Raw genomic sequence first — 22,466 nt, forward strand, 5'->3', positions numbered from 1 at the left:
ACAGGTACCAATGTAACCAGAGCAACAGGTACCAATGCAACCTGAGCCACAGGACCCAAAGTAACCAGAGCCACAGGACCCAAAGTAACCAGAGCAAGAGGTCCCAATGTAACCAGAGCCACAGGACCCAATGTAACCAGAGCAACAGATCACAATGTAACCAGAGCCACAGGGCCCAAAGTAACCAGAGCAACAGGTACCAATGAAACCAGAGCAAGATGTCCCAATATAACCAGAGCAACAGAACCCAATGTAACCAGAGCAACAGGTCCCAATGTAACCAGAGCAAGAGGTACCAATGTAACCAGAGCCACAGGACCCAAAGTAACCAGAGCAACAGGTCCCAATGTAACCAGAGCAAGAGGACCCAATGTAACCAGAGCAACAGGACCCAATGTAACCAAAGCAACAGGTCCCAATGTAACCAGAGCAAGAGGTACCAATGTAACCAGAGCCACAGGACCCAAAGTAACCAGAGCAAGAGGTCCTAATGTAACCAGAGGAAGAGGTACCAATGTTACCAAAGCAACAGGTCCCAATGTAACCAGAGCAAGAGGTACCAATGTAACCAGAGCAACAGGTCCCAATGTAATCAGAGCAACAGGCCCCAATATAACCAGAGCAAAAGGTTCCAATATAACCAGAGGAACAGACCCCAATGTAACACGAGCAAGAGGTACCAATGTAACCAGAGCAAGAGGTCCCAATGTAACCAGAGCAACAGGTCCAATGTAACCAGAGCAAGAGGTACCAATGTAACCAGAGCAAGAGGTACCAATGTAAACAGAGCAAGTAGTCCCAATGTAACCAGAGCCACAGGACACAAAGTAACCAGAGCAACAGGTCCCAATGTAACCAGAGCAAGAGGTCCCAATGTAACCAGAGCAACAGGACCCAATGTAACCAGAGCAACAGGTCCCAATGTAACCAGAGCAAGAGGTACCAATGCAACCAGAGCCACAGGACCCAAAGTAACCAGAGCAACAGGTCCCAATGTAACCAGAGCAAGAGGTCCCAATGTAACCAGAGCAACAGGGCCCAATGTAACCAGATCAAGAGGTCCCAATATAACCAGAGCCACAGGACCCAAAGTAACCAGAGCCACAGGACCCAAAGTAACCATAGCAAGAGGTCCCAATGTAACCAGAGCCACAGGACGCAATGTAACCAGAGCAAGAGGTACCAATGTAACCAGAGCCACAGGGCCCAAAGTAACCTGAGCAACAGGTACCAATGTAACCAGAGCAAGAGGTCCCAATGTAACCAGAGCAACAGAACCCAATGTAACCAGAGCAACAGGTCCCAATGTAACCAGAGCAAGAGGTACCAATGTAATCAGAGCCACAGGACCCACAGTAACCTGAGCAACAGGTCCCAATGTAACCAGAGCAAGAGGTCCCAATGTAACCAGAGCAACAGGACCTAATGTAACCAAAGCAACAGGTAACAATGTAACCAGAGCAAATTGTCCCAATGTAACCAGAGCAACAGGACCCAATGTAACCAGAGCAACAGGTCCCAATGTAGCCAGAGCAAGAGGTACCAATGTATTCAGAGCCACAGGGCCCAAAGTAACCAGAGCAACTGGTTCCAATGTAACCAGAGCAAGAGGCCCCAATGTAACCAGAGCCACAGGACCCAAAGTAACCAGAGCAACAGGTCCCAAAGTAACCAGAGCAAGAGTTCCCAATGTAACCAGAGCAATAGGGCCCAATGTAAACAGAGCAAGAGGTCCCAATGTAACCAGAGCCACAGGACCCAAAGTAACCAGAGCAACAGGTCCCAATGTAACCAGAGCAAGAGGTCCCAATGTAACCAGAGCCACAGGACCCAAAGTAACCAGAGCAAGAGGTCCCAATGTAACCAGAGCCACAGGACCCAATGTAACCAGAGCAACAGGTCCCAATGTAACCAGAGCAAGAGGTCCCAATGTAACACGAGCAACAGGTCCCAATGTAACCAGAGCAAGAGGTACCAATGTAACCAGAGCAAGAGGACCCAATGTATCCAGAGCAACAGGTCCCAATGTAACCAGAGCAAGAGGTCCCAATGTAACACGAGCAACAGGTCCCAATGTAACCAGAGCAAGAGGTCCCAATGTAACCAGAGCAAGAGGACCCAATGTATCCAGAGCAACAGGTCCCAATGTAACCAGAGCAAGAGGTCCCAATGTAACCAGAGCCACAGTACCCAAAGTAACCAGAGCAACAGGTCCCAATGTAACCAGAGCAAGAGGTCCCAATGTAACCAGAGCAAGAGGACCCAATGTATCCAGAGCAAGAGGTACCAATGTAACCAGAGCAAGTGGTCCCAATGTGACCAGAGCCACAGGACCCAAAGTAACCAGAGCAACAGGTCCCAATGTAACCAGAGCAAGAGGTCCCAATGTAACCAGAGCAACAGGACCCAATGTAACCAGAGCAACAGGTCCCAATGTAAGCAGAGCAAGAGGTCCCAATGTAACCAGAGCAAGTGGTCCCAATGTAACCAGAGCCACAGGACCCAAAGTAACCAGAGCAACAGGTCCCAATGTAACCAGAGCAAGAGGTACCAATGTAACCAGAGCCACAGGACCCAATGTAACCAGAGCCACAGGACCCAAAGTAACCATAGCAAGAGGTCCCAATGTAACCAGAGCCACAGGACGCAATGTAACCAGAGCAAGAGGTACCAATGTAACCAGAGCCACAGGGCCCAAAGTAACCAGAGCAACAGGTACCAATGTAACCAGAGCAAGAGGTCCCAATGTAACCAGAGCAACAGAACCCAATGTAACCAGAGCAACAGGTCCCAATGTAACCAGAGCAAGAGGTACCAATGCAACCAGAGCCACAGGACTCACAGTAACCAGAGCAACAGGTCCCAATGTAACTAGAGCAAGAGGTCCCAATGTAACCAGAGCAACAGGACCTAATGTAACCAAAGCAACAGGTAACAATGTAACCAGAGCAAGTTGTCCCAATGTAACCAGAGCAACAGGACCCAATGTAACCAGAGCAACAGGTCCCAATGTAACCAGAGCAAGAGGTACCAATGTATCCAGAGCCACAGGGCCCAATGTAACCAGAGCAATAGGGCCCTATGTAACCAGAGCAAGAGGTCCCAATGTAACCAGAGCAACAGGTCCCAATGTAACCAGAGCAAGAGGTACCAATGTATCCAGAGCCACAGGGCCCAATGTAACCAGAGCAGTAGGGCGCAATGTAACCAGAGCCACAGGACCCAAAGTAACCAGAGCAACAGGTCCCAATGTAACCAGAGCAAGAGGTTCCAATGTAACCAGAGCCACAGGACCCAAAGTAACCAGAGCAAGAGGTCCCAATGCAACCAGAGCCACAGGACCCAATGTAACCAGAGCAACAAGTCTCAATGTAACCAGAGCAAGAGGTCCCAATGTAACCAGAGCCACAGGACCCAAAGTAACCAGAGCAAGAGGTCCCAATGTAACCAGAGCAAGAGGTCCCAATGTAACCAGAGCCACAGGACCCAAAGTAACCAGAGTAAGAGGTCCCAATGTAACCAGAGCCACAGGGCCCAAAGTAACCAGAGCAACATGTCCCAATGTAACCAGAGCAAGAGGTCCCAACGTAACCAGAGCCACCGGACCCAAAGTAACCAGAGCAAGAGGTCCCAATGCAACCAGAGCAAGAGGTCCCAATGTAACCAGAGCCACAGGTCCCAATGGAACCAGAGCAAGAGGTCCCAATGTAACCAGAGCAACAGGCCCCACTATAACCAGAGCAAAAGGATCCAATGTAACCAGAGGAACAGACCCCAATGTAACAAGTGCAAGAGGTACCAATGTAACCAGAGCCACAGGACCCAAAGTAACCAGAGCAACAGGTCCCAATGTAACCAGAGCAAGAGGTCCCAATGTAACCAGAGCAAGAGGTACCAATGTAACCAGAGCCACAGGACCCAATGTCACCAGAGCAACAGGTCCCAATGTAACCAGAGAAAGAGGTCCCAATGTAACCAGAGCCACAGGACCCAAAGTAACCAGAGCAACAGGTCCCAATGTAATCAGAGCAACAGGCCCCACTATAACCAGAGCAAAAGGTTCCAATGTAACCAGAGGAACAGACCCCAATGTAACAAGAGCAAGAGGCCCCAATGTAACCAGAGCAACAGGGCCCAATGTAACAAGAGCAAGAGGTACCAATGTAACCAGAGCAACAGGTCCCAATGTAACCAGAGCAAGAGGTCCCAATGTAACCAGAGCCACAGGTACCAATGTAACCAGAGCAAGAGGTCCCAATGTAACAAGAGCAAGAGGTCCCAATGTAACCAGAGCAACAGGTCCCAATGTAACCAGAGCAAGAGGTCCCAATGTAACCAGAGCAACAGGACCCAATGTAACCAGAGCAAGAGGTCCCAATGTAACCAGAACAACAGGTCCCAATGTAACCAGAGCAAGAGCTCCCAATGTAACCAGAGCAACAGGGCCCAATGTAACCAGAGCAAGAGGTACCAATGTAACCAGAGCCGCAGGACCCAAAGTAACCAGAGCAACAGTTCCCAATGTAACCAGAGCAAGAGGTCCCAATGTAACCAGAGCAACAGGACCCAATGTAACCAGAGCAACAGATCCCAATGTAACCAGAGCAAGAGGTACCAATGTAACCAGAGCAACAGGTCTCAATGTAAGCACAATGATATGTTCCAGTGAAACCAGGGCAACAGGGCCCAATGTAACCAGAGCAAGAGGTCCCAATGTAACCAGAGCGTCAGGTCCCAATGTAATTACAACAACAGGTCCCAATGAAATTACTACAGGTCCCACTGTAACCAGAGGAACAGGCCCCAATGTAACCAGAGCAACAGGTCCCAATGTAACCAGAGCAAGAGGTACCAATGTAACCAGAGCAAGAGGTCCCAATGTAACCAGAGCAACAGGTCCCAATGTAACCAGAGCAACAGGTACCAATGTAACCTGAGCCACAGGACCCAAAGTAACCAGAGCCACAGGACCCAAAGTAACCAGAGCAAGAGGTCCCAATGTAACCAGAGCCACAGGACCAAATGTAACCAGAGCAACAGATCACAATGTAACCAGAGCCACAGGGCCCAAAGTAACCAGAGCAACAGGTACCAATGAAACCAGAGCAAGAGGTCCCAATGTAACCAGAGCAACAGAACCCAATGTAACCAGAGCAACAGGTCCCAATGTAACCAGAGCAAGAGGTACCAATGTAACCAGAGCCACAGGACCCAAAGTAACCAGAGCAACAGGTCCCAATGTAACCAGAGCAAGAGGTCCCAATGTAACCAGAGCAACAGGACCCAATGTAACCAAAGCAACAGGTCCCAATGTAACCAGAGCAAGAGGTACCAATGTAACCAGAGCCACAGGACCCAAAGTAACCAGAGCAAGAGGTCCTAATGTAACCAGAGGAAGAGGTACCAATGTTACCAAAGCAACAGGTCCCAATGTAACCAGAGCAAGAGGTACCAATGTAACCAGAGCAACAGGTCCCAATGTAATCAGAGCAACAGGCCCCAATATAACCAGATCAAAAGGTTCCAATATAACCAGAGGAACAGACCCCAATGTAACACGAGCAAGAGGTACCAATGTAACCAGAGCAACAGGTCCCAATGTAACCAGAGCAACAGGTACCAATGCAACCTGAGCCACAGGACCCAAAGTAACCAGAGCCACAGGACCCAAAGTAACCAGAGCAAGAGGTCCCAATGTAACCAGAGCCACAGGACCCAATGTAACCAGAGCAACAGATCACAATGTAACCAGAGCCATAGGGCCCAAAGTAACCTGAGCAACAGGTACCAATGAAACCAGAGCAAGAGGTCCCAATGTAACCAGAGCAACAGAACCCAATGTAACCAGAGCAACAGGTCCCAATGTAACCAGAGCAAGAGGTACCAATGTAACCAGAGCCACAGGACCCAAAGTAACCAGAGCAACAGGTCCCAATGTAACCAGAGCAAGAGGTCCCAATGTAACCAGAGCAACAGGACCCAATGTAACCAAAGCAACAGGTCCCAATGTAACCAGAGCAAGAGGTACCAATGTAACCAGAGCCACAGGACCCAAAGTAACCAGAGCAAGAGGTCCTAATGTAACCAGAGGAAGAGCAACCAATGTTACCAAAGCAACAGGTCCCAATGTAACCAGAGCAAGAGGTACCAATGTAACCAGAGCAACAGGTCACAATGTAATCAGAGCAACAGGCCCCAATAGAACCAGAGCAAAAGGTTCCAATATAACCAGAGGAACAGACCCCAATGTAACACGAGCAAGAGGTACCAATGTAACCAGAGCAAGAGGACCCAATGTAATCAGAGCAACAGGTCCCAATGTAACCAGAGCAAGAGGTCCCAATGTAACCAGAGCAAGAGGTACCAATGTAACCACAGCAAGTTGTCCCAATGTAACCAGAGCCACAGGACCCAAAGTAACCAGAGCAACAGGTCCCAATGTAACCAGAGCAAGAGGTCCCAATGTAACCAGAGCAACAGGTCCCAATGTAACCAGAGCAAGAGGTACCAATGTAACCAGAGCAAGAGGTCCCAATGTAACCAGAGCAACAGGTCCCAATGTAACCAGAGCAAGAGGTACCAATGTAACCAGAGCAAGAGGTGCCAATGTAACCAGAGCAAGTGGTCCCAATGTAACCAGAGCCACAGGACCCAAAGTAACCAGAGCAACAGGTCCCAATGTAACCAGAGCAAGAGGTCCCAATGTAACCAGAGCAACAGGACCCAATGTAACCAGAGCAATAGGTCCCAATGTAACCAGAGCAAGAGGTACCAATGCAACCAGAGCCACAGGACCCAAAGTAACCAGAGCAACAGGTCCCAATGTAACCAGAGCAAGAGGTCCCAATGTAACCAGAGCAACAGGGCCCAATGTAACCAGAGCAAGAGGTACCAATATAACCAGAGCCACAGGACCCAAAGTAACCAGAGCCACAGGACCCAAAGTAACCATAGCAAGAGGTCCCAATGTAACCAGAGCCACAGGACGCAATGTAACCCAAGCAAGAGGTACCAATGTAACCAGAGCCACAGGGCCCAAAGTAACCTGAGCAACAGGTCCCAATGTAACCAGAGCAAGAGGTCCCAATGTAACCAGAGCAACAGGGCCCAATGTAACCAGAGCAAGAGGTACCAATGTAACCAGAGCAAGAGGTCCCAATGTAACCAGAGCAACAGAACCCAATGTAACCAGAGCAACAGGTCCCAATGTAACCAGAGCAAGAGGTACCAATGTAACCAGAGCCACAGGACCCACAGTAACCAGAGCAACAGGTCCCAATGTTACCAGAGCAAGAGGTCCCAATGTAACCAGAGCAACAGGAATTAATGTAACCAAAGCAACAGGTAACAATGTAACCAGAGCAAATTGTCCCAATGTAACCAGAGCAACAGGACCCAATGTAACCAGAGCAACAGGTCCCAATGTAACCAGAGCAAGAGGTACCAATGTATCCAGAGCCACAGGGCCCAAAGTAACCAGAGCAACTGGTCCCAATGTAACCAGAGCAAGAGGTCCCAATGTAACCAGAGCCACAGGACCCAAAGTAACCAGAGCAACAGGTCCCAATGTAACCAGAGCAAGAGTTCCCAATGTAACCAGAGCAATAGGGCCCAATGTAACCAGAGCAAGAGGTCCCAATGTAACCAGAGCCACAGGACCCAAAGTAACCAGAGCAACAGGTCCCAATGTAACCAGAGCAAGAGGTCCCAATGTAACCAGAGCCACAGGACCCAAAGTAACCAGAGCAAGAGGTCCCAATGTAACCAGAGCCAGAGGACCCAATGTAACCAGAGCAACAGGTCCCAATGTAACCAGAACAAGAGGTACCAATGTAACCAGAGCAAGTGGTCCCAATGTAACCAGAGCCACAGGACCCAAAGTAACCAGAGCAGCAGGTCCCAATGTAACCAGAGCAAGAGGTCCCAATGACACACGAGCAACAGGTCCCAATGTAACCAGAGCAAGAGGTACCAATGCAACCAGAGCAAGAGGTCCCAATGTAACCAGAGCAAGAGGACACAATGTATCCAGAGCAACAGGTCACAATGTAACCAGAGCAAGAGGTCCCAATGTAACCAGAGCCACAGTCCCCAAAGTAACCAGAGCAACAGGTCCCAATGTAACCAGAGCAAGAGGTCCCAATGTAACCAGAGCAAGAGGACCCAAGGTATCCATAGCAAGAGGTACCAATGTAACCAGAGCAAGTGGTCCCAATGTAACCAGAGCCACAGGACCCATAGTAACCAGAGCAACAGGTCCCAATGTAACCAGAGCAAGAGGTCCCAATGTAACCAGAGCAACAGGACCCAATGTAACCAGAGCAACAGGTCCCAATGTAACCAGAGCAAGAGGTACCAATGCAACCAGAGCCACTGGACCCAATGTAACCAGAGCAACAGGTCCCAATGTAACCAGAGCAAGAGGTCCCAATGCAACCAGAGCCACTGGACCCAATGTAACCAGAGCGTCAGGTCCCAATGTAATTACAACAACAGGTCCCAATGAAATTACTACAGGTCCCACTGTAACCAGAGGAACAGGCCCCAATGTAACCAGAGCAACAGGTCCCAATGTAACCAGAGCAAGAGGTACCAATGTAACCAGAACAAGAGGTCCCAATGTAACCAGAGCAACAGGTCCCAATGTAACCAGAGCAACAGGTACCAATGTAACCTGAGCCACAGGACCCAAAGTAACCAGAGCCACAGGACCCAAAGTAACCAGAGCAAGAGGTCCCAATGTAACCAGAGCCACAGGACCCAATGTAACCAGAGCAACAGATCACAATGTAACCAGAGCCACAGGGCCCAAAGTAACCAGAGCAACAGGACCGAATGTAACCAGAGCAACAGGTCCCAATGTAACCAGAGCAAGAGGTACCAATGTAACCAGAGCCACAGGACCCAAAGTAACCAGAGCAACAGGTCCCAATGTAACCAGAGCAAGAGGTCCCAATGTAACCAGAGCAACAGGACCCAATGTAACCAAAGAAACAGGTCCCAATGTAACCAGAGAAAGAGGTCCCAATGTAACCAGAGCAACAGGACCCAATGTTACCAAAGCAACAGGTCCCAATGTAACCAGAGCAAGAGGTACCAATGTAACCAGAGCAACAGGTCCCAATGTAATCAGAGCAACAGGCCCCAAGAAAACCAGAGCAAAAGGTTCCAATATAACCAGAGGAACAGACACCAGTGTAACACGAGCAAGAGGTACCAATGTAACCAGAGCAAGAGGACCCAATGTAATCAGAGCAACAGGTCCCAATGTAACCAGAGCAAGAGGTCCCAATGTAACCAGAGCAAGAGGTACCAATGTAACCAGAGCAAGTAGTCCCAATGTAACCAGAGCCACAGGACCCAAAGTAACCAGAGCAACAGGTCCCAATGTAACCAGAGCAAGAGGTCCCAATGTAACACGAGCAACAGGTCCCAATGTAACCAGAGCAAGAGGTACCAATGTAACCAGAGCAAGAGGTCCCAATGTAACCAGAGCAACAGGTCCCAATGTAACCAGAGCAAGAGGTACCAATGTAACCAGAGCAAGAGGTACCAATGAAACCAGAGCAAGTGGTCCCAATGTAACCAGAGCCACAGGAGCCAAAGTAACCAGAGCAACAGGTCCCAATGTAACCAGAGCAAGAGGTCCCAATGTAACCAGAGCAACAGGACCCAATGTAACCAGAGCAACAGGTCCCAATGTAACCAGAGCAAGAGGTACCAATGCATCCAGAGCCACTGGACCCAAAGTAACCAGAGCAACAGGTCCCAATGTAACCAGAGCAAGAGGTCCCAATGTAACCAGAGCAACAGGGCCCAATGTAACCAGAGCAAGAGGTACCAATATAACCAGAGCCACAGGACCCAAAGTAACCAGAGCCACAGGACCCAAAGTAACCATCGCAAGAGGTCCCAATGTAACCAGAGCCACAGGACGCAATGTAACCAGAGCAAGAGGTACCAATGTAACCAGAGCCACAGGGCCCAATGTAACCTGAGCAACAGGTACCAATGTAACCAGAGCAAGAGGTCCCAATGTAACCAGAGCAACAGAACCCAATGTAACCAGAGCAACAGGTCCCAATGTAACCAGAGCAAGAGGTACCAATGTAACCAGAGCCACAGGACCCACAGTAACCAGAGCAACAGGTCCCAATCTAACCAGAGCAAGAGGTCCCAATGTAACCAGAGCAACAGGACCTAATGTAACCAAAGCAACAGGTAACAATGTAACCAGAGCAAATTGTCCCAATGTAACCAGAGCAACAGGACCCAATGTAACCAGAGCAACAGGTCCCAATGTAACCAGAGCAAGAGGTACCAATGTATCCAGAGCCACAGGGCCCAAAGTAACCAGAGCAATTGGTCCCAATGTAACCAGAGCAAGAGGTCCCAATGTAGCCAGAGCCACAGGACCCAAAGTAACCAGAGCAACAGGTCCCAATGTAACCAGAGCAAGAGTTCCCAATGTAACCAGAGCAATAGGGCCCAATGTAACCAGAGCAAGAGGTCCCAATGTAACCAGAGCCACAGGACCCAAAGTAACCAGAGCAAGAGGTCCCAATGTAACCAGAGCAAGAGGTCCCAATGTAACCAGAGCCACAGGGCCCAAAGTAACCAGAGCAAGAGGTCCCAATGTAACCAGAGCCACAGGACCCAATGTAACCAGAGCAACAGGTCCCAATGTAACCAGAACAAGAGGTACCAATGTAACCAGAGCAACTGGTCCCAATGTAACCAGAGCCACAGGACCCAAAGAAACCAGAGCAACAGGTCACAATGTAACCAGAGCAAGAGGTCCCAATGTAACACGAGCAACAGGTCCCAATGTAACCAGAGCAAGAGGTACCAATGTAACCAGAGCAAGAGGTCCCAATGTAACCAGAGCAAGAGGACCCAATGTATCCAGAGCAACAGGTCCCAATGTAACCAGAGCAAGAGGTCCCAATGTAACCAGAGCCACAGTACCCAAAGTAACCAGAGCAACAGGTCCCAATGTAACCAGAGCAAGAGGTCCCAATGTAACCAGAGCAAGAGGACCCAATGTATCCAGAGCAAGAGGTACCAATGTAACCAGAGCAAGTGGTCCCAATGTAACCAGAGCCACAGGACCCAAAGTAACCTGAGCAACAGGTCCCAATGTAACCAGAGCAAGAGGTCCCAATGTAATCAGAGCAACAGGACCCAATGTAACCAGAGCAACAGGTCCCAATGTAACCAGAGCAAGAGGCACCAATGCAACCAGAGCCACTGGACCAAAGTAACCAGAGCAACAGGTCCCAATGTAACCAGAGCAAGGGGTCCCAATGTAACCAGAGCAACAGGGCCCAATGTAACCAGAGCAAGAGGTACCTATGTAACCGGAGCCACAGGACCCAAAGTAACCAGAGCCACAGGACCCAAAGTAACCATAGCAAGAGGTCCCAATGTAACCAGAGCCACAGGACGCAATGTAACCAGAGCAAGAGGTACCAATGTAACCAGAGCAACAGGACCTAATGTAACCAAAGCAAAAGGTAACAATGTAACCAGAGCAAGTTGTCCCAATGTAACCAGAGCAACAGGACCCAATGTAACCAGAGCAACAGGTCCCAATGTAACCAGAGCAAGAGGTACCAATGTATCCAGAGCCACAGGGCCCAATGTAACCAGAGCAATAGGGCCCAATGTAACCAGAGCAAGAGGTCCCAATGTAACCAGAGCCACAGGACCCAATGTAACCAGAGCAAGAGGTCCCAATGTAACCAGAGCCACAGGACCCAATGTAACCAGAGCAACAGGTCTCAATGTAACCAGAGCAAGAGGTCCCAATGTAACCAGAGCCACAGGACCCAAAGTAACCAGAGCAAGAGGTCCCAATGTAACCAGAGCAAGAGGTCCCAATGTAACCAGAGCCACAGGACCCAAAGTAACCAGAGCAAGAGGTCCCAATGTAACCAGAGCCACAGGACACAAAGTAACCAGAGCAACAGGTCCCAATGTAACCAGAGCAAGAGGTCCCATCGTAACCAGAGCCACAGGACCCAAAGTAACCAGAGCAAGAGGTCCCAATGTATCCAGAGCAAGAGGTCCCAATGTAACCAGAGCCACGGGTCCCAATGGAACCAGAGCAAGAGGTCCCAATGTAACCAGAGCAACAGGCCCCACTATAACCAGAGCAAAAGGTTCCAATGTAACCAGAGGAACAGACCCCAATGTAACAAGTGCAAGAGGTACCAATGTAACCAGAGCCACAGGACCCAAAGTAACCAGAGCAACAGGTCCCAATGTAACCAGAGCAAGAGGTCCCAATGTAAACAGAGCATGAGGTACCAATGTAACCAGAGCAACAGGTCCCAATGTAACCAGAGCAAGAGGTACCAATGTAACCAGAGCCACAGGACCCAAAGTAACCAGAGCAACAGGTCCCAATGTAACCAGAGCAAGAGGTCCCAATGTAACCAGAGAAACAGGACCCAATGTAACCAAAGCAACAGGTCCAATGTAACCAGAGCAAGAGGTACCAATGTAACCAGAGCCACAGGACCCAAAGTAACCAGAGCAAGAGGTCCTAATGTAACCAGAGGAAGAGGTACCAATGTTACCAAAGCAACAGGTCCCAATGTAACCAGAGCAAGAGGTACGAATGTAACCAGAGCAACAGGTCCCAATGTAATCAGAGCAACAGGCCCCAATATAACCAGAGCAAAAGGTTCCAATATTACCAGAGGAACAGACCCCAATGTAACACGAGCAAGAGGTACCAATGTAACCAGAGCAAGAGGACCCAATGTAATCAGAGCAACAGGTCCCAATGTAACCAGAGCAAGAGGTCCCAATGTAACCAGAGCAAGAGGTACCAATGTAACCAGAGCAAGTGGTCCCAATGTAACCAGAGCCACAGGACCCAAAGTAACCAGAGCAACAGGTCCCAATGTAACCAGAGCAAGAGGTCCCAATGTAACATGAGCAACAGGTCCCAATGTAACCAGAGCAAGAGGTACCAATGTAACCAGAGCAAGAGGTCCCAATGTAACCAGAGCAACAGGTCCCAATGTAACCAGAGCAAGAGGTACCAATGTAACCAGAGCAAGTGGTCCCAATGTAACCAGAGCCACAGGACCCAAAGTAACCAGAGCAACAGGTCCCAATGTAACCAGAGCAAGAGGTCCCTATGTAACCAGAGCAACAGGACCCAATGTAACCAGAGCAACAGGTCCCAATGTAACCAGAGCAAGAGGTACCAATGCAACCAGAGCCACTGGACCCAAAGTAACCAGAGCAACAGGTCCCAATGTAACCAGAGCAAGAGGTCCCAATGTAACCAGAGCAACAGGGCCCTATGTAACCAGAGCAAGAGGTACCAATATAACCAGAGCCACAGGACCCAAAGTAATCAGAGCCACAGGACCCAAAGTAACCATAGCAAGAGGTCCCAATGTAACCAGAGCCACAGGACGCAATGTAACCAGAGCAAGAGGTACCAATGTAACCAGAGCAAGAGGTCCCAATGTAACCAGAGCCACTGGACCCAAAGTAACCAAAGCAACAGGTCCCAATGTAACCAGAGCAAGAGGTCCCAATGTAACCAGAGCAACAGGGCCCAATGTAACCAGAGCAAGAGGTACCAATATAACCAGAGCCACAGGACCCAAAGTAATCAGAGCCACAGGACCCAAAGTAACCATAGCAAGAGGTCCCAATGTAACCAGAGCCACAGGGCCCAAAGTAACCTGAGCAACAGGTACCAATGTAACCAGAGCAAGAGGTCCCAATGTAACCAGAGCAACAGAACCCAATGTAACCAGAGCAACAGGTCCCAATGTAACCAGAGCAAGAGGTACCAATGTAACCAGAGCCACAGGACCCACAGTAACCAGAGCAACAGGTCCCAATCTAACCAGAGCAAGAGGTCCCAATGTAACCAGAGCAACAGGACCTAATGTAACCAAAGCAACAGGGAACAATGTAACCAGAGCAAATTGTCCCAATGTAACCAGAGCAACAGGACCCAATGTAACCAGAGCAACAGGTCCCAATGTAACCAGAGCAAGAGGTACCAATGTATCCAGAGCCACAGGGCCCAAAGTAACCAGAGCAACTGGTCCCAATGTAACCAGAGCAAGAGGTCCCAATGTAGCCAGAGCCACAGGACCCAAAGTAACCAGAGCAACAGGTCCCAATGTAACCAGAGCAAGAGTTCCCAATGTAACCAGAGCAATAGGGCCCAATGTAACCAGAGCAAGAGGTCCCAATGTAACCAGAGCCACAGGACCCAAAGTAACCAGAGCAAGAGGTCCCAATGTAACCAGAGCAAGAGGTCCCAATGTAACCAGAGCCACAGGACCCAAAGTAACCAGAGCAAGAGGTCCCAATGTAACCAGAGCCACAGGACCCAATGTAACCAGAGCAACAGGTCCCAATGTAACCAGAACAAGAGGTACCAATGTAACCAGAGCAACTGGTCCCAATGTAACCAGAGCCACAGTACCCAAAGAAACCAGAGCAACAGGTCACAATGTAACCAGAGCAAGAGGTCCCAATGTAACACGAGCAACAGGTCCCAATGTAACCAGAGCAAGAGGTACCAATGTAACCAGAGCAAGAGGTCCCAATGTAACCAGAGCAAGAGGACCCAATGTATCCAGAGCAACAGGTCCCAATGTAACCAGAGCAAGAGGTCCCAATGTAACCAGAGCCACAGTACCCAAAGTAACCAGAGCAACAGGTCCCAATGTAACCAGAGCAAGAGGTCCCAATGTAACCAGAGCAAGAGGACCCAATGTATCCAGAGCAAGAGGTACCAATGTAACCAGAGCAAGTGGTCCCAATGTAACCAGAGCAACAGGACCCAATGTAACCAGAGCAACAGGTCCCAATGTAACCAGAGCAAGAGGTACCAATGCAACCAGAGCCACTGGACCCAAAGTAACCAGAGCAACAGGTCCCAATGTAACCAGAGCAAGGGGTCCCAATGTAACCAGAGCAACAGGGCCCAATGTAACCAGAGCAAGAGGTACCTATGCAACCAGAGCCACAGGACCCAAAGTAACCAGAGCCACAGGACCCAAAGTAACCATAGCAAGAGGTCCCAATGTAACCAGAGCCACAGGACGCAATGTAACCAGAGCAAGAGGTACCAATGTAACCAGAGCAACAGGACCTAATGTAACCAAAGCAAAAGGTAACAATGTAACCAGAGCAAGTTGTCCCAATGTAACCAGAGCAACAGGACCCAATGTAACCAGAGCAACAGGTCCCAATGTAACCAGAGCAAGAGGTACCAATGTATCCAGAGCCACAGGGCCCAATGTAACCAGAGCAATAGGGCCCAATGTAACCAGAGCAAGAGGTCCCAATGTAACCAGAGCCACAGGACCCAATGTAACCAGAGCAAGAGGTCCCAATGTAACCAGAGCCACAGGACCCAATGTAACCAGAGCAACAGGTCTCAATGCAACCAGAGCAAGAGGTCCCAATGTAACCAGAGCCACAGGACCCAAAGTAACCAGAGCAAGAGGTCCCAATGTAACCAGAGCAAGAGGTCCCAATGTAACCAGAGCCACAGGACCCAAAGTAACCAGAGCAAGAGGTCCCAATGTAACCAGAGCCACAGGACCCAAAGTAACCAGAGCAACAGGTCCCAATGTAACCAGAGCAAGAGGTCCCAACGTAACCAGAGCCACAGGACCCAAAGTAACCAGAGCAAGAGGTCCCAATGTATCCAGAGCAAGAGGTCCCAAAGTAACCAGAGCCACGGGTCCCAATGGAACCAGAGCAAGAGGTCCCAATGTAACCAGAGCAACAGGCCCCACTATAACCAGAGCAAAAGGTTCCAATGTAACCAGAGGAACAGACCCCAATGTAACAAGTGCAAGAGGTACCAATGTAACCAGAGCCACAGGACCCAAAGTAACCTGAGCAACAGGTCCCAATGTAACCAGAGCAAGAGGTCACAATGTAAACAGAGCAAGAGGTACCAATGTAACCAGAGCAACAGGTCCCAATGTAACCAGAGCAAGAGGTACCAATGTAACCAGAGCCACAGGACCCAAAGTAACCAGAGCAACAGGTCCCAATGTAACCAGAGCAAGAGGTCCCAATGTAACCAGAGCAACAGGACCCAATGTAACCAAAGCAACAGGTCCAATGTAACCAGAGCAAGAGGTACCAATGTAACCAGAGCCACAGGACCCAAAGTAACGAGAGCAAGAGGTCCTAATGTAACCAGAGGAAGAGGTACCAATGTTACCAAAGCAACAGGTCCCAATGTAACCAGAGCAAGAGGTACGAATGTAACCAGAGCAACAGGTCCCAATATAATCAGAGCAACAGGCCCCAATATAACCAGAGCAAAAGGTTCCAATATTACCAGAGGAAGAGACCCCAATGTAACACGAGCAAGAGGTACCAATGTAACCAGAGCAAGAGGACCCAATGTAATCAGAGCAACAGGTCCCAATGTAACCAGAGCAAGAGGTCCCAATGTAACCAGAGCAAGAGGTACCAATGTAACCAGAGCAAGTGGTCCCAATGTAACCAGAGCCACAGGACCCAAAGTAACCAGAGCAACAGGTCCCAATGTAACCAGAGCAAGAGGTCCCAATGTAACACGAGCAACAGGTCCCAATGTAACCAGAGCAAGAGGTACCAATGTAACCAGAGCAAGAGGTCCCAATGTAACCAGAGCAACAGGTCCCAATGTAACCAGAGCAAGAGGTACCAATGTAACCAGAGCAAGTGGTCCCAATGTAACCAGAGCCACAGGACCCAAAGTAACCAGAGCAACAGGTCCCAATGTAACCAGAGCAAGAGGTCCCAATGTAACCAGAGCAACAGGACCCAATGTAACCAGAGCAACAGGTCCCAATGTAACCAGAGCAAGAGGTACCAATGCAACCAGAGCCACTGGACCCAAAGTAACCAGAGCAACAGGTCCCAATGTAACCAGAGCAAGAGGTCCCAATGTAACCAGAGCAACAGGGCCCTATGTAACCAGAGGAAGAGGTACCAATATAACCAGAGCCACAGGACCCAAAGTAATCAGAGCCACAGGACCCAAAGTAACCATAGCAAGAGGTCCCAATGTAACCAGAGCCACAGGACGCAATGTAACCAGAGCAAGAGGTACCAATGTAACCAGAGCAAGAGGTCCCAATGTAACCAGAGCCACTGGACCCAAAGTAACCAAAGCAACAGGTCCCAATGTAACCAGAGCAAGAGGTCCCAATGTAACCAGAGCAACAGGGCCCAATGTAACCAGAGCAAGAGGTACCAATATAACCAGAGCCACAGAACCCAAAGTAATCAGAGCCACAGGACCCAAAGTAAGCATAGCAAGAGGTCCCAATGTAACCAGAGCCACAGGGCCCAAAGTAACCTGAGCACAGGTACCAATGTAACCAGAGCAAGAGGTCCCAATGTAACCAGAGCAACAGAACCCAATGTAACCAGAGCAACAGGTCCCAATGTAACCAGAGCAAGAGGTACCAATGTAACCAGAGCCACAGGACCCACAGTAACCAGAGCATCAGGTCCCAATGTAACCAGAGCAAGAGGTCCCAATGTAACCAGAGCAACAGGACCTAATGTAACCAATGCAACAGGTAACAATGTAACCAGAGCAAATTGTCCCAATGTAACCAGAGGAACAGGACCCAATGTAACCAGAGCAACAGGTCCCAATGTAACCAGAGCAAGAGGTACCAATGTATCCAGAGCCACAGGGCCCAAAGTCACCAGAGCAACTGTTCCCAATGTAACCAGAGCAAGAGGTCCCAATGTAACCAGAGCCACAGGACCCAAAGTAACCAGAGCAACAGGTCCCAGTGTAACCAGAGCAAGAGTTCCCAATGTAACCAGAGCAATAGGGCCCAATGTAACCAGAGCAAGAGGTCCCAATGTAACCAGAGCCACAGGACCCAAAGTAACCAGAGCAACAGGTCCCAATGTAACCAGAGCAAGAGGTCCCAATGTAACCAGAGCCACAGGACCCAAAGTAACCAGAGCAAGAGGTCCCAATGTAACCAGAGCCACAGGACCCAATGTAACCAGAGCAACAGGTCCCAATGTAACCAGAACAAGAGGTACCAATGTAACCAGAGCAAGTGGTCCCAATGTAACCAGAGCCACAGGACCCAAAGTAACCAGAGCAACAGGTCCCAATGTAACCAGAGCAAGAGGTCCCAATGTAACACGAGCAACAGGTCCCAATGTAACCAGAGCAAGAGGTACCAATGTAACCAGAGCAACTGGTCCCAATGTAACCAGAGCCACAGTACCCAAAGAAACCAGAGCAACAGGTCACAATGTAACCAGAGCAAGAGGTCCCAATGTAACACGAGCAACAGGTCCCAATGTAACCAGAACAAGAGGTACCAATGTAACCAGAGCCACAGGACCCAAAGTAACCAGAGCAACAGGTCCCAATGTAACCAGAGCAAGAGGTCCCAATGTCACCAGAGCAAGAGGACCCAATGTATCCAGTGCAAGAGGTACCAATGTAACCAGAGCAAGTGGTCCCAATGTAACCAGAGCCACAGGACCCAAAGTAACCAGAGCAACAGGTCCCAATGTAACCAGAGCAAGAGGTCCCAATGTAACCAGAGCAACAGGACCCAATGTAACCAGAGCAACAGGTCCCAATGTAACCAGAGCAAGAGGTACCAATGCAACCAGAGCCACTGGACCCAAAGTAACCAGAGCAACAGGTCCCAATGTAACCAGAGCAAGAGGTCCCAATGTAACCAGAGCAACAGGGCCCAATGTAACCTGAGCAAGAGGTACCAATGTAACCAGAGCCACAGGACCCAAAGTATCCAGAGCCCCAGGACCCAAAGTAACCATAGCAAGAGGTCCCAATGTAACCAGAGCCACAGGACACAATGTAACCAGAGCAAGAGGTACCAATGTAACCAGAGCCACAGGGCCCAAAGTAACCAGAGCAACAGGTACCAATGTAACCAGAGCAAGAGGTCCCAATGTAACCAGAGCAACAGAACCCAATGTAACCAGAGCAACAGGTCCCAATGTAACCAGAGCAAGAGGTACCAATGCAACCAGAGCCACAGGACCCACAGTAACCAGAGCAACAGGTCCCAATGTAACCAGAGCAAGAGGTCCCAATGTAACCAGAGCAACAGGACCTAATGTAACCAAAGCAACAGGTAACAATGTAACCAGAGCAAGTTGTCCCAATGTAACCAGAGCAACAGGACCCAATGTAACCAGAGCAACAGGTCCCAATGTAACCAGAGCAAGAGGTACCAATGTATCCAGAGCCACAGGGCCCAATGTAACCAGAGCAATAGGGCCCAATGTAACCAGAGCAAGAGGTCCCAATGTAACCAGAGCCACAGGACCCAAAGTAACCAGAGCAACAGGTCCCAATGTAACCAGAGCAAGAGGTCCCAATGTAACCAGAGCCACAGGACCCAAAGTAACCAGAGCAAGAGGTCCCAATGTAACCAGAGCCACAGGACCCAATGTAACCAGAGCAACAGGTCTCAATGTAACCAGAGCAAGAGGTCCCAATGTAACCAGAGCCACAGGACCCAAAGTAACCAGAGCAAGAGGTCCCAATGTAACCAGAGCAACAGGTCCCAATGTAACCAGAGCCACAGGACCCAAAGTAACCAGAGCAAGAGGTCCCAATGTAACCAGAGCCACAGGACCCAAAGTAACCAGAGCAAGAGGTCCCAATGTAACCAGAGCCACAGGACCCAAAGTAACCAGAGCAAGAGGTCCCAATGTAACCAGAGCCACAGGACCCAAAGTAACCAGAGCAAGAGGTCCCAATGTAACCAGAGCAAGAGGTCCCAATGTAACCAGAGCCACAGGACCCAAAGTAACCAGAGCAAGAGATCCCAATGTAACCAGAGCCACAGGACCCAAAGTAACCAGAGCAACAGGTCCCAATGTAACCAGAGCAAGAGGTCCCAACGTAACCAGAGCCACAGGACCCAAAGTAACCAGAGCAAGAGGTCCCAATGTAACCAGAGCAAGAGGTCCCAATGTAACCAGAGCCACGGGTCCCAATGGAACCAGAGCAAGAGGTCCCAATGTAACCAGAGCAACAGGCCCCACTATAACCAGAGCAAAAGGTTCCAATGTAACCAGAGGAACAGACCCCAATGTAACAAGTGCAAGAGGTACCAATGTAACCAGAGCCACAGGACCCAAAGTAACCAGAGCAACAGGTCCCAATGTAACCAGAGCAAGAGGTCCCAATGTAACCAGAGCAAGAGGTACCAATGTAACCAGAGCCACATGTCCCAAAGTAACCAGAGCAACAGGTCCCAATGTAACCAGAGCAAGAGATCCCAATGTAACCAGAGCAACAGGGCCCAATGTAACCAGAGCAACAGGTCCCAAAGTAACCAGACCAAGAGGTCCCAATGTAACCAGAGCAACAGGGCCCAATGTAACCAGAGCAAGATGTACCAATGTAACCAGAGCCACAGGTCCCAAAGTAACCAGAGCAACAGGACCCAAGGTAACCAGAGCAAGAGGTCCCATTGTAACCAGAGCAACAGGTCCCAATGTAACCAGAGCAAGAGTTCCCAATGTAACCAGAGCAACAGGACCCAATGTAACCAGAGCCACGGGGCCCAAAGTAACCAGAGCAACAGGTCCCAATGTAACCAGAGCAAGAGGTCCCAATGTAACCAGTGCAACAGGACCCAATGTAACCAGAGCAACAGTTCCCAATGTAACCAGAGCAAGAGGTACCAATGTAACCAGAGCAACAGGTCCCAATGTAACCAGAGCGTCAGGTCCCAATGTAATTACAACAACAGGTCCCAATGAAATTACTACAGGTCCCAATGTAACCAGAGCAACAGGCCCCAATGTAACCAGAGCAACAGGTCCCAATGTAACCAGAACAACAGGACCCAATTTAATCACAACAGCAGGCCCCAATGTAATGATACCAACAGTTCCCAATGTAACCAAGGCAAATGGTCATAATGTACGCAGAGCATACCAGTTGTCCAATTGTAACCGGAGCAACAGGCCCCAATATAATCACAACGACAGGTTCCAGTCTAACCAGAACAACTGGTCCTAATATAGTCTCAACAACAGTTCGCAACGCAACGAGATCAACAGGTCCCAATGTAGTCTCAGCAATAGCTCCCAATGTAAACAGAGCAAAAGATCACAATCTAATCTGAGCAAAAGGTCCCACTTTAACCAGAGCAACAGGTCCGAATGCAATGTCAGCAACAGATCCAAATGTAATCAGAGCAACAGGTCCTAATGTAATCACAACGACATGTTTCAGCGTAACCAGCACAGCAGGTCCCAGTGTAACCAGAGCAACAAGTCCCAATGTAATCACAACAACAGTTAAGAATTAGAATTAGAACATTACAGCGCAGTACAGGCCCTTCGGCCCTCGATGTTGCGCCGACCTGTGAAACCATCTGACCTACACTATTCCATTTTCATCCATATGTCTATCCAATGACCACTTAAATGCCCTTAAAGTTGGCGAGTCTACTACTGTTGCAGGCAGGGCGTTCCACGCTCCTACTACTCTCTGAGTAAAGAAACTACCTCTGACATCTGTCCTATATCTATCACCCCTCAACTTAAAGCTATGTCCCCTCGTGTTTGCCATCACCATCCGAGGAAAAAGACTCTCACTATCCACCCTATCTAACCCTCTGATTATCTTATATGTCTCTATTAAGTCACCTCTCCTCCTCCTTCTCTCCAACGAAAACAACCTCAAGTCCCTCAGCCTTTCCTCATAAGACCTTCCCTCCATACCAGGCAACATCCTAGTAAATCTCCTCTGCACCCTTTCCAAAGCTTCCACATCCTTCCTATAATGCGGTGACCAGAACTGCACGCAATACTCCAGGTGCGGTCTCACCAGAGTTTTGTACAGCTGCAGCATGACATCGTGGCTCCGAAACTCGATCCCCCTACTAATAAAAGCTAACACACCATATGCCTTCTTAACAGCTCTATTAACCTGGGTAGCAACCTTCAGGGATTTATGTACCTGGACACCAAGATCTCTCTGTTCATCTACACTACCAAGAATCTTCCCATTAGCCCAGTACTCTGCATTCCTGTTACTCCTTCCAAAGTGAAGCACCTCACACTTTTCCGCATTAAACTCCATTTGCCATCTCTCAGCCCAGCTCTGCAGCCTATCTATGTCCCTCTGTACCCTACAACATCCTTCGGCACTATCCACAACTCCACCGACCTTCGTGTCATCCGCAAATTTACTAACCCACCCTTCTACACCCTCTTACAGGTCATTTATAAAAATGACAAACAGCAGTGGCCCCAAAACAGATCCTTGCGGTCCACCACTAGTAACTAAACTCCAGGATGAACATTTGCCATCAACCACCACCCTCTGTCTTCTTTCAGCTGGCCAATTTCTGATCCAAAGCTCTAAGTCACCTTCAACCCCATACTTCCGTATTTTCTGCAATAGCCTAAACCATGTAACCAGGGCAACT

General features: G+C 49.3%; 1 protein-coding gene across 1 annotated transcript; it reads left to right on the forward strand.

Annotated features, from left to right (window-relative positions):
* Positions 1-218: 218 nt before the first annotated feature.
* LOC137382931 (mucin-5AC-like) lies at positions 219-21,049 on the forward strand. Its single transcript, XM_068055506.1, has 15 exons — positions 219-292; positions 1,004-1,139; positions 3,524-3,651; positions 4,580-4,848; positions 6,313-6,440; positions 7,961-8,240; positions 8,401-8,597; positions 9,134-9,213; positions 11,293-11,572; positions 14,412-14,539; positions 16,139-16,418; positions 17,195-17,306; positions 17,442-17,785; positions 18,730-18,865; positions 20,799-21,049. The coding sequence occupies exons 1-15, from the start codon at positions 219-221 to the stop codon at positions 21,047-21,049; spliced, it is 2,823 nt and encodes a 940-aa protein (XP_067911607.1).
* The last annotated feature ends 1,417 nt before the right edge of the window (positions 21,050-22,466 follow it).

The sequence above is a fragment of the Heterodontus francisci genome, chromosome 23 (genome assembly GCF_036365525.1).
Source record: "Heterodontus francisci isolate sHetFra1 chromosome 23, sHetFra1.hap1, whole genome shotgun sequence".
Lineage (NCBI taxonomy): Eukaryota > Metazoa > Chordata > Chondrichthyes > Heterodontiformes > Heterodontidae > Heterodontus > Heterodontus francisci.

Bases quoted from the DNA above. Each gene is read 5' to 3' on its own strand.
- LOC137382931 (XM_068055506.1), top strand. From the start codon at position 219: ATGTCCCAATATAACCAGAGCAACAGAACCCAATGTAACCAGAGCAAC. The intron at 3,652-4,579 runs GTCCCAATGTAA...CAATGTAACCAG, and splicing joins CAATGCAACCAGAGCAAGAG to AGCAACAGATCCCAATGTAA. The intron at 18,866-20,798 runs GTAACCAGAGCA...AAATTACTACAG, and splicing joins CCAGAGCCACAGGACACAAT to GTCCCAATGTAACCAGAGCA.